At 53.3% G+C, this 12,107-nt stretch overlaps 7 protein-coding genes across 7 annotated transcripts; 5 read left to right on the top strand and 2 right to left on the bottom strand.

Moving 5' to 3' along the window:
• Positions 1 to 638: 638 nt before the first annotated feature.
• On the top strand, positions 639 to 2,263 carry W97_06612 (uncharacterized protein; the record flags this gene model as incomplete). The annotated part of the gene is made up of 3 exons (XM_007784486.1): positions 639 to 1,972; positions 2,030 to 2,154; positions 2,205 to 2,263. 3 exons carry the CDS (start codon positions 639 to 641, stop codon positions 2,261 to 2,263), a joined length of 1,518 nt encoding a protein of 505 aa, XP_007782676.1.
• Positions 2,264 to 2,676: 413 nt separating this feature from the next.
• Positions 2,677 to 3,428, bottom strand: W97_06611 (uncharacterized protein; the record flags this gene model as incomplete). Its single annotated transcript, XM_007784485.1, has 2 exons — positions 2,677 to 2,799; positions 2,856 to 3,428. 2 exons carry the CDS (start codon positions 3,426 to 3,428, stop codon positions 2,677 to 2,679), a joined length of 696 nt encoding a protein of 231 aa, XP_007782675.1.
• A 601-nt stretch (positions 3,429 to 4,029) lies between these two features.
• W97_06610 (uncharacterized protein) lies at positions 4,030 to 5,291 on the top strand (the record flags this gene model as incomplete). The annotated part of the gene is made up of 2 exons (XM_007784484.1): positions 4,030 to 4,309; positions 4,375 to 5,291. 2 exons carry the CDS (start codon positions 4,030 to 4,032, stop codon positions 5,289 to 5,291), a joined length of 1,197 nt encoding a protein of 398 aa, XP_007782674.1.
• Positions 5,292 to 5,474: 183 nt separating this feature from the next.
• On the bottom strand, positions 5,475 to 6,356 carry W97_06609 (uncharacterized protein; the record flags this gene model as incomplete). The annotated part of the gene is made up of 1 exon (XM_007784483.1): positions 5,475 to 6,356. The coding sequence occupies one exon, from the start codon at positions 6,354 to 6,356 to the stop codon at positions 5,475 to 5,477; it is 882 nt and encodes a 293-aa protein (XP_007782673.1).
• An 836-nt stretch (positions 6,357 to 7,192) lies between these two features.
• Positions 7,193 to 8,805, top strand: W97_06608 (uncharacterized protein; the record flags this gene model as incomplete). The annotated part of the gene is made up of 3 exons (XM_007784482.1): positions 7,193 to 7,543; positions 7,617 to 8,369; positions 8,443 to 8,805. The coding sequence occupies 3 exons, from the start codon at positions 7,193 to 7,195 to the stop codon at positions 8,803 to 8,805; spliced, it is 1,467 nt and encodes a 488-aa protein (XP_007782672.1).
• A 723-nt stretch (positions 8,806 to 9,528) lies between these two features.
• Positions 9,529 to 10,645, top strand: W97_06607 (uncharacterized protein; the record flags this gene model as incomplete). Its single annotated transcript, XM_007784481.1, has 3 exons — positions 9,529 to 9,552; positions 9,602 to 10,034; positions 10,086 to 10,645. 3 exons carry the CDS (start codon positions 9,529 to 9,531, stop codon positions 10,643 to 10,645), a joined length of 1,017 nt encoding a protein of 338 aa, XP_007782671.1.
• A 596-nt stretch (positions 10,646 to 11,241) lies between these two features.
• Positions 11,242 to 11,876, top strand: W97_06606 (uncharacterized protein; the record flags this gene model as incomplete). The annotated part of the gene is made up of 4 exons (XM_007784480.1): positions 11,242 to 11,314; positions 11,363 to 11,505; positions 11,558 to 11,677; positions 11,733 to 11,876. 4 exons carry the CDS (start codon positions 11,242 to 11,244, stop codon positions 11,874 to 11,876), a joined length of 480 nt encoding a protein of 159 aa, XP_007782670.1.
• Positions 11,877 to 12,107: the final 231 nt, after the last annotated feature.

Raw genomic sequence — 12,107 nt, 5'->3', positions numbered from 1 at the left:
CTTACAGCTTACACACGGTACGTTTCGTCATGTTAGAGCGGTTGCAGGCTACCTAGCCGATCTCGGCAGCTGTGCAGAGCATTCCAAGCCACGAGCTCTTGTCAATCAGTGAGCGATCTGGATCTGGATAAGGATTTGTTTCCAAGCTAGCAGTAGGCCATATCAACACTTAAGTCAATCTTTCGGAGACCCCTGTCGAAAACGAGTCAGAAAGCGGCCCTGTCAGAATGGTCCCCCGCTAGCGCAAACGGCCGGGCGGGGTGAGCTCTCGGGAGCTTTTCCTGACCTCCAGCTCTCCATCTGCAGGCAAGCCACCAGCCGTTGGTGCCATTGCTTGCAGCAAGATGGCGAGGATGGGAAGCGGAGTTTAGGCATGGTGGCCTCGCCCTGAGTAAGAGTGCCGAATACCGCTGGGTAAGATCGGATGTTCCATCCAGACTGTTTCTTCGACGTAGCCAAAGATTCGAACATCCTGGGGTTGGCCGGGTATTCGGCGATCATCTTACAGCTAGCGGTTGAGCTGCGAGCATAGCTATGAGCTATTATGCACTTCAGTTTCTTATCGTCAATACGTTTTCTTTCTACTTGTGATCTCTACTTCTCTGCGTCAGTCACGACCTCAATTCTGAAGAAGCAAAATGGGCAATCTTGTAGCTCCTACCGTGACCGTTGCCTTCGTCTTAGCTGTTTGCTATGCCGTGGGCTTCGTTGTTTACCGCCTCTACTTCCATCCTCTCGCAAAGTTTCCAGGGCCGAGACTCAATGCTCTCAGCTCGATACCAGGCATTTACTGGCTGCTCAAGGGTCGTCTGCCGTTCGTGAACCACGAGCTGCACAAGAGGTATGGTCCGATTGTTCGTGTGTCGCCAAATGAGCTCTCCTTCGCCTCCGCTCAAGCATGGGAAGACATTTACGGCCATCGCCAGGGCCAGAAGAACATGCACAAGGACCCGATTCACGTCGGTTCGGTTGCTCCTCTCCCAGGAGTGACAACCTTGACCATGGCGGACGACGCGAACCACGCCCGCCAACGGCGAGCACTAGCCTACTCATTTTCGCAGAAAGCGCTATTTGAGCAAGAGGATATCGTCAACACCTACGTTAGCACTTTCATCTCGAAACTGCGAGCCATGGGCGAACATGATGAGGAGTTCAACCTGGTCAATTGGCTGAACTTCACTACCTTCGACATCATCGGAGATCTAGCCTTCGGCGAGCCGTTTGGCTGCTTGTCTGCTGGGAAGTTTCAGGAGTGGGTGGCATTGATTTTCGAGACCGTTAAGGTTGGAGCGATTGAGCAAGCTACTCGTCGCTTTGCTACCGCTGGCTCGCCGCTGCAGAATTTCCTCCTCGGCTTGATACCGAAGGAAGTTCGCGCGAGACGAACCAACCATCTCGAACAGAGCAGGGAGAAGGTACTGCGGCGTTTGGCGAACAAGAACACTCAGCACAAGGACTTCATTTTTTATATACTGAAGCAGGCAGACAAGCATGACCTCAAGCAAGACGAAATCATCGTCAATGGAGCCTTGTTCATCGTCGCCGGCAGCGAAACCACCGCCAATGCTTTGTCCGGGATCATCGCTCGACTACTCCGAAACCCTGACAAGCTTGAGAAGCTCACCACGGAGATCCGCGAGAACATCAAGTCCGACGCAGATTGCACTTCAGAGAACTTCGGAAAGCTCCCATATATGGAAGCCTGTCTTGAAGAGGGCCTCCGCATCCATCCGCCAGTGCCAGCAGGCCTGCTTCGAACCGTGCCAGCAGGCGGGAGTCTAGTCGATGGCCACTTCGTTCCTGAGGGCACGTCGGTTGCTGTGGGCGGCTATGCGGCATCACACAACCCGGCCAACTTTCGGGACTGCGACTCGTTCATTCCCGAGCGGTGGCTCGATGATGCATACTCCACGGACGTCAAGAAAGGCGCGCAGCCGTTTTCGCTTGGGCCGAGAGGGTGTATTGGGAAGCAGTAAGCTACTTCAAATGTTTGGCTGTTTTGCAGTGTCCGTTGCTGATGCTCACGTAGCCTGTCGTACATGGAGATGCGCCTAATTCTCGGACGCTTGCTGTGGAACTTTGACCTCATCAGCGTGGATGGTGCTTGGCAGTGGGACCCGGAAGGTGATATGAAGAACATGCGGGCCTTTTTAAGTATGTGCATTCTTTCAAACCCGGTTGACGCACCGCTGACTATTTCATAGCCTGGGAGAAGCCAAGTCTGAACGTCAAGGTCCGCGACCGCTTTGCTAAGGCGCAGTAAGGGGGGCTGGGTGATGGGAACAGCTTGCGAACAGGTCTGTTCGTGGTACTGACGCTTCATCTGGGAAAGCGTATTCGAGGGGTGCCTCGCCGCGCGTCAGTCGGATCGAGGGATGCTAAAGAAGGTTGGTAACCAGTCTATCTTCGTGTGGGTTTACTGGTGCTATCGATGCAGTCATCTGCTGGTTTCTCGATGTTGGTTTAGAATTGGATGCAGGATTTCCAGGCCTGTTCATTACCCGTCTTGCATCCTACCCCGTGTTTCTACAACGTCCTTAAATCATCGAAGCGTGTTCTTGGCCACCAGGGGCACGGTTCACAGCGACAGCTTCATGATGCTATCAATATCGGATCTTAGTTGCAGATAACTGAGCAGTAAAAGGTCTAGCTTGATGATATTGCTCGAGCTAGCAGCTATGCCTCATCTGTATCACCAAATGCCTTCAATAGCTCAAAGGCTTTAATGGACGCATCAACATGAGTACCATCAAGCTTCTGTGTCATCTCCTTTAACGTGTCCTCTGTCTCAAACTCGTGCTTCTTGAATCAGCGTGATGTATTTGATCGGATCTAGAACGCAGGGTTAGACTCACCAATACAAGCCACCCCGGTGGCTCTTCCAACTTCTTCTCATCCTTCGGCAACCTGTTCTGCCGCGCGAATTGCAGCTTCAATAATCTTGATCTCAGCGTCTTCACGCCCATCGCCAGGGCTTCGTAGCTATCGAACTTGGCTTTCACATCCTCATCTGGGATAGACGGCCGCAGACCAACGGAAAGGACGAACCTCGCAGGTCCTCTGTTGGACTCCTTCGGGCTGGTAAACGATTTCTCTAGGCTGTAGTACCTAGTATCAAAATCCGCTACATCGAAAACCGCGTGACTTGGTTCTGGCAGGATTTCCGAATGAACGGGGATGCTCTTGAACTCCTCCGTCTGCAGAAACGTGAGATCTTTCAAGGGATACAGAGCAAGATATGGCCGCTCTACGGAGTCGGGGGTCGTGGATTGATAACGATATGCGGCTTTGATGCCGGAGGTTTCGAAGATGTCTGGGATGTGTACATCTTCGTACCAGCGGGTGAAGAGGTCGGCGGACAAGGATGAGGATGTGATCTTAGAGTTTACGTAGAGGAGTCCTGAGACGGATGGGAGTTGGACGTCCATAGTGAAGTCTTCAACAGGTCAACAGATCCGGGGTGGAGAGTGAGAAAGAGACTCTGATAGAGGACGCGGAGCTGCAATACTTGCAAAAGTCGCGCTGCTTGGACCTACTGTAATGGCCGCCTGCACAGCTAGATACAGAACCACTGAAAGTACCGCAGCCTCTCATAGGCAGTTTTGAGTTGACGCGGAAGAGGATGCGGGCCTGAGGCGCTCCAGGGTCCGGAGATGGTGCGCTGTGGGGTTTGACAGGGGTAGCTCGGTCCCTACTTCTTCTCGGAGAACCTCTGCCATCCCCGGTTCAACCTCTTCCTGCACTGGTTCCGATAGGAAACGAGCACGGAACGTAGGGGCCGAGTTTAGCGGCATAGTACCCTCAGTCGGGGGACGTACTACACGCTGCGGATAGAGCTCGAGAGCTGCTGCCGGAGCTCTTCTGCGACTCAAATGGTCTTGTTAAACATGGCTGGCATGTCTAGATCCCGTCTCCTGTCTTGCGTTCCTTCTACCAGTTGTTCAGTCTCAGTTCCCTAAGTCCATCCTCTTTGGCTTTGCACAGTGTTCTAGTAGACTCTAGCTGTGCAATCTTCCAAAACTACCAACAATGCCGCGCAAGTCGGCTCTTATCTTCGGTGCCTCCGGCGTCTCAGGCTGGTCCTTCGTAAACGAGATCCTGCACGACTATCCGAAAGAAGGAACTTGGGACAAAGTCCACGCCTTGACGAATAGACCGCTGAAAAAAGAAGACTCGCATTGGCCGGATGATACCCGCCTCAATATTGTCTCCGGCATTGATTTACTCAAGGGGAGCCAAGAGGAGCTCGAAGATGAGATACGCAGCAAGGCCGATGGAGTGGAAAAGGTCACGCATGTATACTATCTTGGTGCGCACATCCCATCCAAGATCATCACGACCGCACAGACAATAGCAAGCTGACGATGAACACAGCATACAAAGCCAACACCGACATCCAAAAAGAGCTCACCGATGCCGTGAACATGTTCAAGCGCTCAACAATCGCCATGGACCACCTATCGCCCGCCCTAGAATTCGTCGTGCTGCAAACAGGCGCCAAAATGTACGGCTGCCACCTCCTGGAGAACCATCCTCAAGACCCCAACGGCATCCACGTCCCACTAGAAGAGTCGATGCCGCGTCTAACCGGCACGTGGGGCGACCTCCTCTTCTACCACCCCCAGCTCGACTGGCTTAAGCAGTACGCAGAGGACAAGGCTTGGAGCTGGTGCGAGACGCGCCCCGATATCATCATCGGCTTCGTGCCCAACCAGAACTTCTACAGCCTCGGGACCGTGCTGGGGATCTACCTGTCGCTGTTCAGGGCAGTCGAGGGCGGAGGAGCAGAGTGCCCTTTCCCTGGTACGGAGAAGAGCTGGGTCGCTAAGAGCAACGATAGCAGCAGTGATATGATTGCCCGCCAAACAATCCATCTGAGCCTAACGCTGCCAAAGGATATGAAGGGGGAGGGGTTCAATGTCGCGGATGCGAAGAATCCGGAGAGCTGGTCGACCAAGTGGCCGCAGCTGTGCCGATATTTCGGGCTCAAGGGAACTGGACCAAATGAAGCGGAAGAGCGAGAGGTAAGGAAGTACATACAGGAGCATCTTGACACGTGGAAAGAGCTGGAGGCGAGGTATGGGTTGAAGAAGGGGATTGCGAATTCGGATCTGACGTTCAAGGGCTTTGAGTTTTTTCTCCTAATCCAGTTCGATTTTGACCGCGAGTACGATATGACGAAGATGTATGATACGGGGTTCAAGGAGGAGAGGACGGTTATGCAGGCGTGGGGTGGAGTGTTTGATCGCATGGTGGATGCGGGCATAATCCCTCCTAATGTACTCAACTAGCTACAAATTGAACTTCCTCCATTGAGTGTTCAATAGCTGTCACTAAAGCTCCGTAATCGCATCATCTTTTTGCTGCGAGGTTGGTAAATATACGAAACGCGTCTCTACGCAGGAAGCGTTGATGCCTCTTCTCTGTGATGGAATACGACCCGCAACGCAATCACGGTTTCACTACTGCTAAGTTCAACCCTGTACAAGACCTGCGACGCCCTCCTTGTTCCCTGGGTACGGGTTCTGCTCTACCTCCTTCGCCCCACTCAATACCCCACCAATGCTGTCCACATCCGTAGCCACCATAACCTGCCTCATGTTACCATCACAATACTCCGGCATCTCCCTAAAATAGTGATTCCTCCCATTGACCTCAACCGCCCTCCCCCACAACTGGTCTCCTGTAAGCTTCACCTCATATGCGTCCTGCCACTCCCCGCCCTCGACCAGCTTAACCACCACATGGACCACCTTCTCGAGTGGCGTGAAGAACTCGGCTGGAAAACTCGACCACCCGCGCTCATCCAGCAGGTTCGTCCTCACCGTCCCGGGACAAATCGCATTCACCCTCACGCCGTCCACGAGCCAGAAGTGCTTCGCCACCGCCCGCATCAGACCCACGACCCCGTGCTTCGCGGCCGTATACATCGGGCAAAACGGACTGGGATACAGGCCCCCACAGCTCGCCGTCATGACCAGCGAGCAGCCCTTTCCTTTGCCCGGCGAGAGGCGGAAGTAGTGCTGGGCGAGGTAGGTGGTATTAACCACGCCCTTTAGGTTGATGTCGATGGAGAGCTGGTTCGGCTCTGGAGGCGGAGATTGCGCGTGCACGGCGTAGAAGTTGTCGCGCTCGACGATCCCCGCGTTAGCGAAGACGAAGTCGATGCGGGAGGCGGAGTTGAAGACGGTGTCGAAGGTGCTGGAGAGGGAGAGGTAGCTGTTTACGTCTGTTTGGTGGAAGTGCGCGTCGGGGAGGGAGGAGGCGGCGGAGGTTCCTCGTTCGGCGTTTAGGTCGAGGAGATGTAACGTCCATCCGCCGGCGTGGGCGAGCGCTTCGGCGACGGCGAGGCCCATGCCGCTGGCTTAGGGGTTTCATTAGCTGGATGGTATTGTAGGAGTGTCTCGAAGGGTTGGTATTACCACCGCCTGTGACCAATGCTACTTTGGACATCTTGATCTTGTTAGGTTTGATGTCGAAGTTTAGATCGGGTAGTTAGTATGGTAAGTCGAAGCTCAGATTAAAGCTATTATGGTCAGTTTCAGCAGGGTAAGTAATCATGTAACAAAGCTTCGTGCGGTATAGTAAGCCGCATAGCGAGCATATCTTCAGGCGCCCCGAAGTTAGCACACCCGGCTTTGCTGGCGGCTGTTCGGTGCATCATTCGGAGCTTGGATGAATGAAGCGGGCAGAATTGACAATTGACAGGTCGTGATAGAAACGCAGGGGTCCGCAGAGCCAAGACCGTTCCCAAAAAGAACCCCACGCTCTTGCTCCGCTCTTAACTCCGAACATGCGGGGATCGCGGGCAGAGAGCCCAGAGGGAAACTTCTCCCTCCACAACCACCGGATGGAAAATGTTTCCCTGCATGCCGGAACACCGGCCCACTTGCTATGCTGAATCAGTTCGGCGGTACTCCATGCTGTTACGGAGTCAGTCATTGCCAATTGTGCGAGTCAGGCGTAAGCCTGGGAACTGGAGCAGTGGCATGGAGCTCTTTGCCGTGCAACCTTTCTCTTTACATGTCTGCAGCTTCAAGTTCTCTCCCACTCTTCTCCGTTACCTTCCAATCCATTTTTTAAGTCGAGTGATCACACAACATATCCTCTCTTGTAACCTTTCCAACCTTGGTCTGTTCTTTTCCTCGCCGTACGCCTTACTGTACCTTCTTGAAAGTCGAATCTAGCCACTATGGCCTTCAACTTCTCCAAAGACAATCTCCCGAAACAACTCTTTATAAACAACGAATATGTTGAGTCCAAGAACAGCGCCAAGCTTACCCTCAACAACCCCAAAGATGGCTCCCTCGTGGCGGACGATGTTGCTCTAGCCGGCGAGCAGGATGTTGACGCCGCCGTCGCCGCAGCCGAGAAGGCCTTCCCCGCATGGAAGAAGATGGCGCCGACCCAGCGGCGAGACATCATGATGAAGCTTGCGAGCTTGATCGAAGAGAATGGCAAAGCGCTGGCAGAGCTGACCAGGATAACGCTGGGGGCGCCCTATGGAAGCTTTGGGGCCTTTGAGACGGGTTTGGCTGCAGAGGTAATATCCCCTTTACTTCGGTGCTATCTTGCTCTTCTTTTGCGGCGCCAATGCTTACTGTTGCCTCCTCTAGGCCTTCAAGTACAATGCTGGCTGGATTGACAAGTTCGCCGGCCAGTCCTTCCCACAGGAGGACGGCTTCCTCAAGATCGTGCGCAACGAGCCCTTGGGTGTGACGGCCGGCATAGTTCCCTGGAATGGTCCCCTAGGTACCGTTGGTCTGAAGGCAGCACCCGCTCTGGCAACAGGCAACTGCTTCATCCTCAAGCCCTCCGAGAAGACGCCATTTGCCTCCCTCGCTCTTGGTCCGTTGATCAAAGAAGCCGGATTCCCGCCGGGCGTATTCCAAGTGCTGTCAGGCGATGGTAGCACCGGCGCGCTGCTGGCTAGCCATATGAAGATCCGGAAGGTCTCATTCACGGGCTCTATACCCACGGGCAAGAAGATCCAGGAGATGGCCGCGAAGTCAAACCTAAAGCGCGTGACCCTGGAGCTGGGCGGCAAATCCCCTGCCGTGGTCTTCGATGACTGCAATCTCGAGAACGCGGTTACTTGGACCGCGAACGCCATTACTGCCAATACGGGGCAGGTATGCTTCGCCGCATCGAGAGTCTACGTGCAGGAGGGGATCTACGACAAGTTCATCGAGGGTTATAAGAAGGCGATGCAGGATAAGGCGAAGGTGATTGGAGACCCGGATGACGAAGGGACAGTTCTGGGACCATTGGTGGACGAGGCGCAGTTCAAGCGTGTCAGCGGATTCATCGAGAGGGGCCAGAAGGGCCAGGGGAAATTGTTGACCGGAGGCAGTAGAGTTGGTGATAAGGTATGCAGGTCCCTTGACTTTGTTTCCGTTAATCCGAACGAAAATCCCAATGCTGATATGTTGTTAATGATAGGGCTTCTACATCGAGCCAACCGTCTTCACAGACGTCGATATCAACTCCGAGATCCACAACCAAGAGATTTTCGGCCCCGTCTCCGTGGTCAGATCTTTCAAGACGGAAGAGGAGATCATCGCGCTGTCGAACAGCACCAGTTTCGGTCTCATGGCAGGCGTCTTCACCCAGGATATCAACAAGGCACTGCGGGTAGCCTCGGACTTCGACAGCGGTATGGTCGGTGTCAACTGCGTTAGTCTTATGATGATGACCGCACCGTTCGGTGGCAGCAAGGAGAGCGGAATTGGAAGGGAATGCGGCGAGTATGCGCTGAGGGCGTTTACTGAGCCCAAGACTATCATGATCAATCTGACGTACTGAGCCGAAGTCAGGCGGATTAGGTTTAGGGCTCCTGCTGTCCATCAAGATCTTTCTAGTCGGTGTCGGTTGCCGTAGCGCTTCTGATGGATCTATCCTGAAGGAGTCACCGGTGATCTTCATACGTATTCAAACGTTGAATCGCATTGATAGCACAGGCAAATGATCAACCACATCCATGTAAAAATGACGATGCTGAAGTCCTGCAGTGAGAGGCAGATAAGTGTGTGATACACTAATCCCTATCTGGAACCATATTACCATACGCATCCTACCCGCAACGTCCAACCTCATCATCCCCTTACTCACATCTTTAAAGCCTTCCTCATAGCATAGTGCTTCGTGAGTTTCGAATGCTTCCGGGAATCGCCCATTGCTGTGTCTGCAAAGCAGCGCCATGACCGACCCCGCAGTCCTGCAATTCAGGCAAAGCTTTTCCGCAGAGGGGCTCGGTGTCACTTCCAGACGCGTCTTTCCAGAGCTGCCGCGAGTGCCTGAGCACACGCGCAGCTGGAGCATTACTGCCAATCAAAGGTCTGGCCAGCAACAGAAGGGACTTATTCATTTGTTGCCCGTCAGTCGTGAAGCACGAGTCGTAGGTATCCTGCTATATTACGCTTGCTGTAGCGGAGGTACAGACAACTTTCCTTTCTGTCATTCCAAAGTCATAGTCACTGTTCTCCTTTACCGCATAGTTACGTTGCAGAATCGTTCAATACCGCAATCATGAAAGCTGGGCAATGGGATATGGTAAGTCTCCTCTCCCCCACCAGTTATACAGACTTCTCACACGCAATAGAACCAGAAGAAGGTTGTCATAAACGACATCCCCATACCTGAACCCAGCGAAGGCCAATTCCTTGTCAAGATCAAGTCCGCCTCGCTATGCCACTCAGACCTTATGATGGACTTGCGGCCGCCGTCCGACACGCCTGTTACCATGGGGCATGAAGGAGTGGGTTACATCGAGAAGATACACCCTAGCGCGGAAGATAAGGGCTTCAAGGTTGGAGACGCGATCGGCTTCCTGTACATCGTCGGCGCCTGCTACGAGTGCGAGGGCTGCATGGTGCACAATCTGCATTGCCAGACGGGCAACCAGCGGCTACAGGGCTTTACTACTGACGGTTTCTTCGCCGAGTACGCGGTCGTGGACTGGCAGAATGCTATCAAGATCCCGGAGAACTTGGAATTAGAGAGATGCGCTCCGCTCTTCTGCGCGGGAATTACAGGTATGGGCAAACACAGCACAATAATCGAAATACATAGTGACCCTCCTTTAGCCTTCAATGCCGTCGACAGCTGCGAACTGAAGCCAGATCAATGGCTTGCCGTAATTGGATGCGGTGGTCTTGGCCAGCTCGCTACGCAGTACGCGAAAGCTATGGGAGTGAAAGTGGTTGGACTCGACATCAACGATGACACGCTCGAAATGGCCAAAAAGCTCGGCGCAGACGCCGTCTTCAACTCCCGCTCCAACAAGAACTACGTCGAGGAGCTGAAAGAGCTTACCGGCGGTGGCGTACACGCCGCAGCCGTCTTCAGCAACGCAAACGCAGCCTACGCAGGAGCTCCATCAATACTCCGCCTCAATGGCTTGTTGATGGTCATCGGCATATCGCCGAAGCCGATAGAGCTCTCCACGCTGGATCTCACGCTCGGCAAGTACAGGATGAAGGCAGATAGCACGGGCATTCCGCAGCGGATGCCGAAGGCGATCGAGTTTACGGGGAAGCACAACGTCCTCCCTGAGATCGAGTACCGTGAGCTGGAAGATTTACAGTCGATGATTGATGACATGGAGGAGGGAAGGGCGAAGGCGAGGATGGCTGTCGTTTTCTAGGTGCTATTCGCAGTATTGCAGCGGTAAAGGAAACCAAGGGTTCTCTGTATATCCGAACGTTACGCTTGCGCATGTTTTGGCGCTTGTGAAATTGTGAACAAAGTGTCACATGCACCTCTGCCATTTAAGATTGTCTTGAAACGTCAGCGGCTTGCCATTTCTATAGGTAGCTTGTGTGAGACCTTCTTCACCAGTCCTACGCGGTGTCAGCTGACGGATTGTCAGCAAACTACCTTCTATATTGCAAACAAGGAAGAGGCAGTAGCATCCATGAGATTTGGATCGGCGGATGGATACCTGCGTGTATGAACATCCAGACGCTAAGGAAAAATCTACGGAACTCATCCCGGAGGAGCAGCACGAGTACCACATCCCCGCATGCTGGTCCTGCAACCGCATTTCCGCTGCATTTACACAGGCTATGCCTCCTTCTCTCGCTTTAGTTTCTTCGGGACTCTACATCCGTTTTCAAAGTCTGTTTAGGCCATCATGCTAGAGCAGATCAAGCTTTCCCAGGCTGCCAACACTAATGATGGACAGCATATACTTAGAAGCTACTCACCGCATCACACCAACAAGTCACGCCCGCAGACAGAATGACGCTCAAGAAGATTGACCACGAGTTCACGTATGAGGAGTTGTCTTACGATGCGAAGCCAAACTACCAGCGTAAGAGTACCACAGCGAGCTTTTGGCGATATTGCTGACCCGCGGCAGCATGCATCAAGCTGACATTCTTCTTCAACAAGCTCCCACACGTCAGCCATGAGATGTTCCACCGCCATTGGGAAACAGTTCATGCAGATTTGACAGTGGCAAGCAAAGACTTTGGAGCATGTAACCTCCAAAGATACGTACAGGTAGGCGCCTCTTTGCCGCATCTGCCACCGCAAAGCTGATAGCGTATAACAGTTCCACCAACCGCCGGAGGTGAAAGAGAGGGTAAAGGCGCTTGGGATGGATCTGCTGGACTTTGATGGCTGCTCTGAGATTTGGGTCAAGACTTGGGAGGACTGGGAACGCTTTGCTTCGGTAAGTACATCCATTCCTTCAGCGCTCCACTGATCAACTGACGCCGGCTTCATAGAGCCCTAGATATGCTGAGGTGCTGGGGCCTGATTGTAAACACTTTATGGATATGCCAATCAAAGTAATGGCGGGCTACGACAATATCATCTATGGGCCGGCTCTGCCAGGCGGTAAGGATGGCATCATGGAGTTGAAGCAATAGGTGCAAGCGCATTCGTTACAGGAACTGGTTTCTGTCAATATTGGACACCTGCAGTCTTCTCAGCACATGTTCTGCCTCTGCTACATCTCAGCGCGATTTGAATGGCATGGCTTTGTACCCGATTTGGCTCAGCGGTTTCCGCCGAAACGTTTCTGCGTGACCTCGACCTCTCACACAACCTCAGTTCCATCCAAAGAGAGGGCACTCTGAATCAATCTTCTGGCTTAGAGC

The sequence above is a fragment of the Coniosporium apollinis genome (genome assembly GCF_000281105.1).
Source record: "Coniosporium apollinis CBS 100218 chromosome Unknown supercont1.33, whole genome shotgun sequence".
In the NCBI taxonomy this organism is placed as follows: domain Eukaryota; kingdom Fungi; phylum Ascomycota; class Dothideomycetes; genus Coniosporium; species Coniosporium apollinis.
The sequence above is the reverse complement of the archived record's forward strand: the minus strand, read 5'-3'. Positions and strand labels throughout refer to the sequence as shown.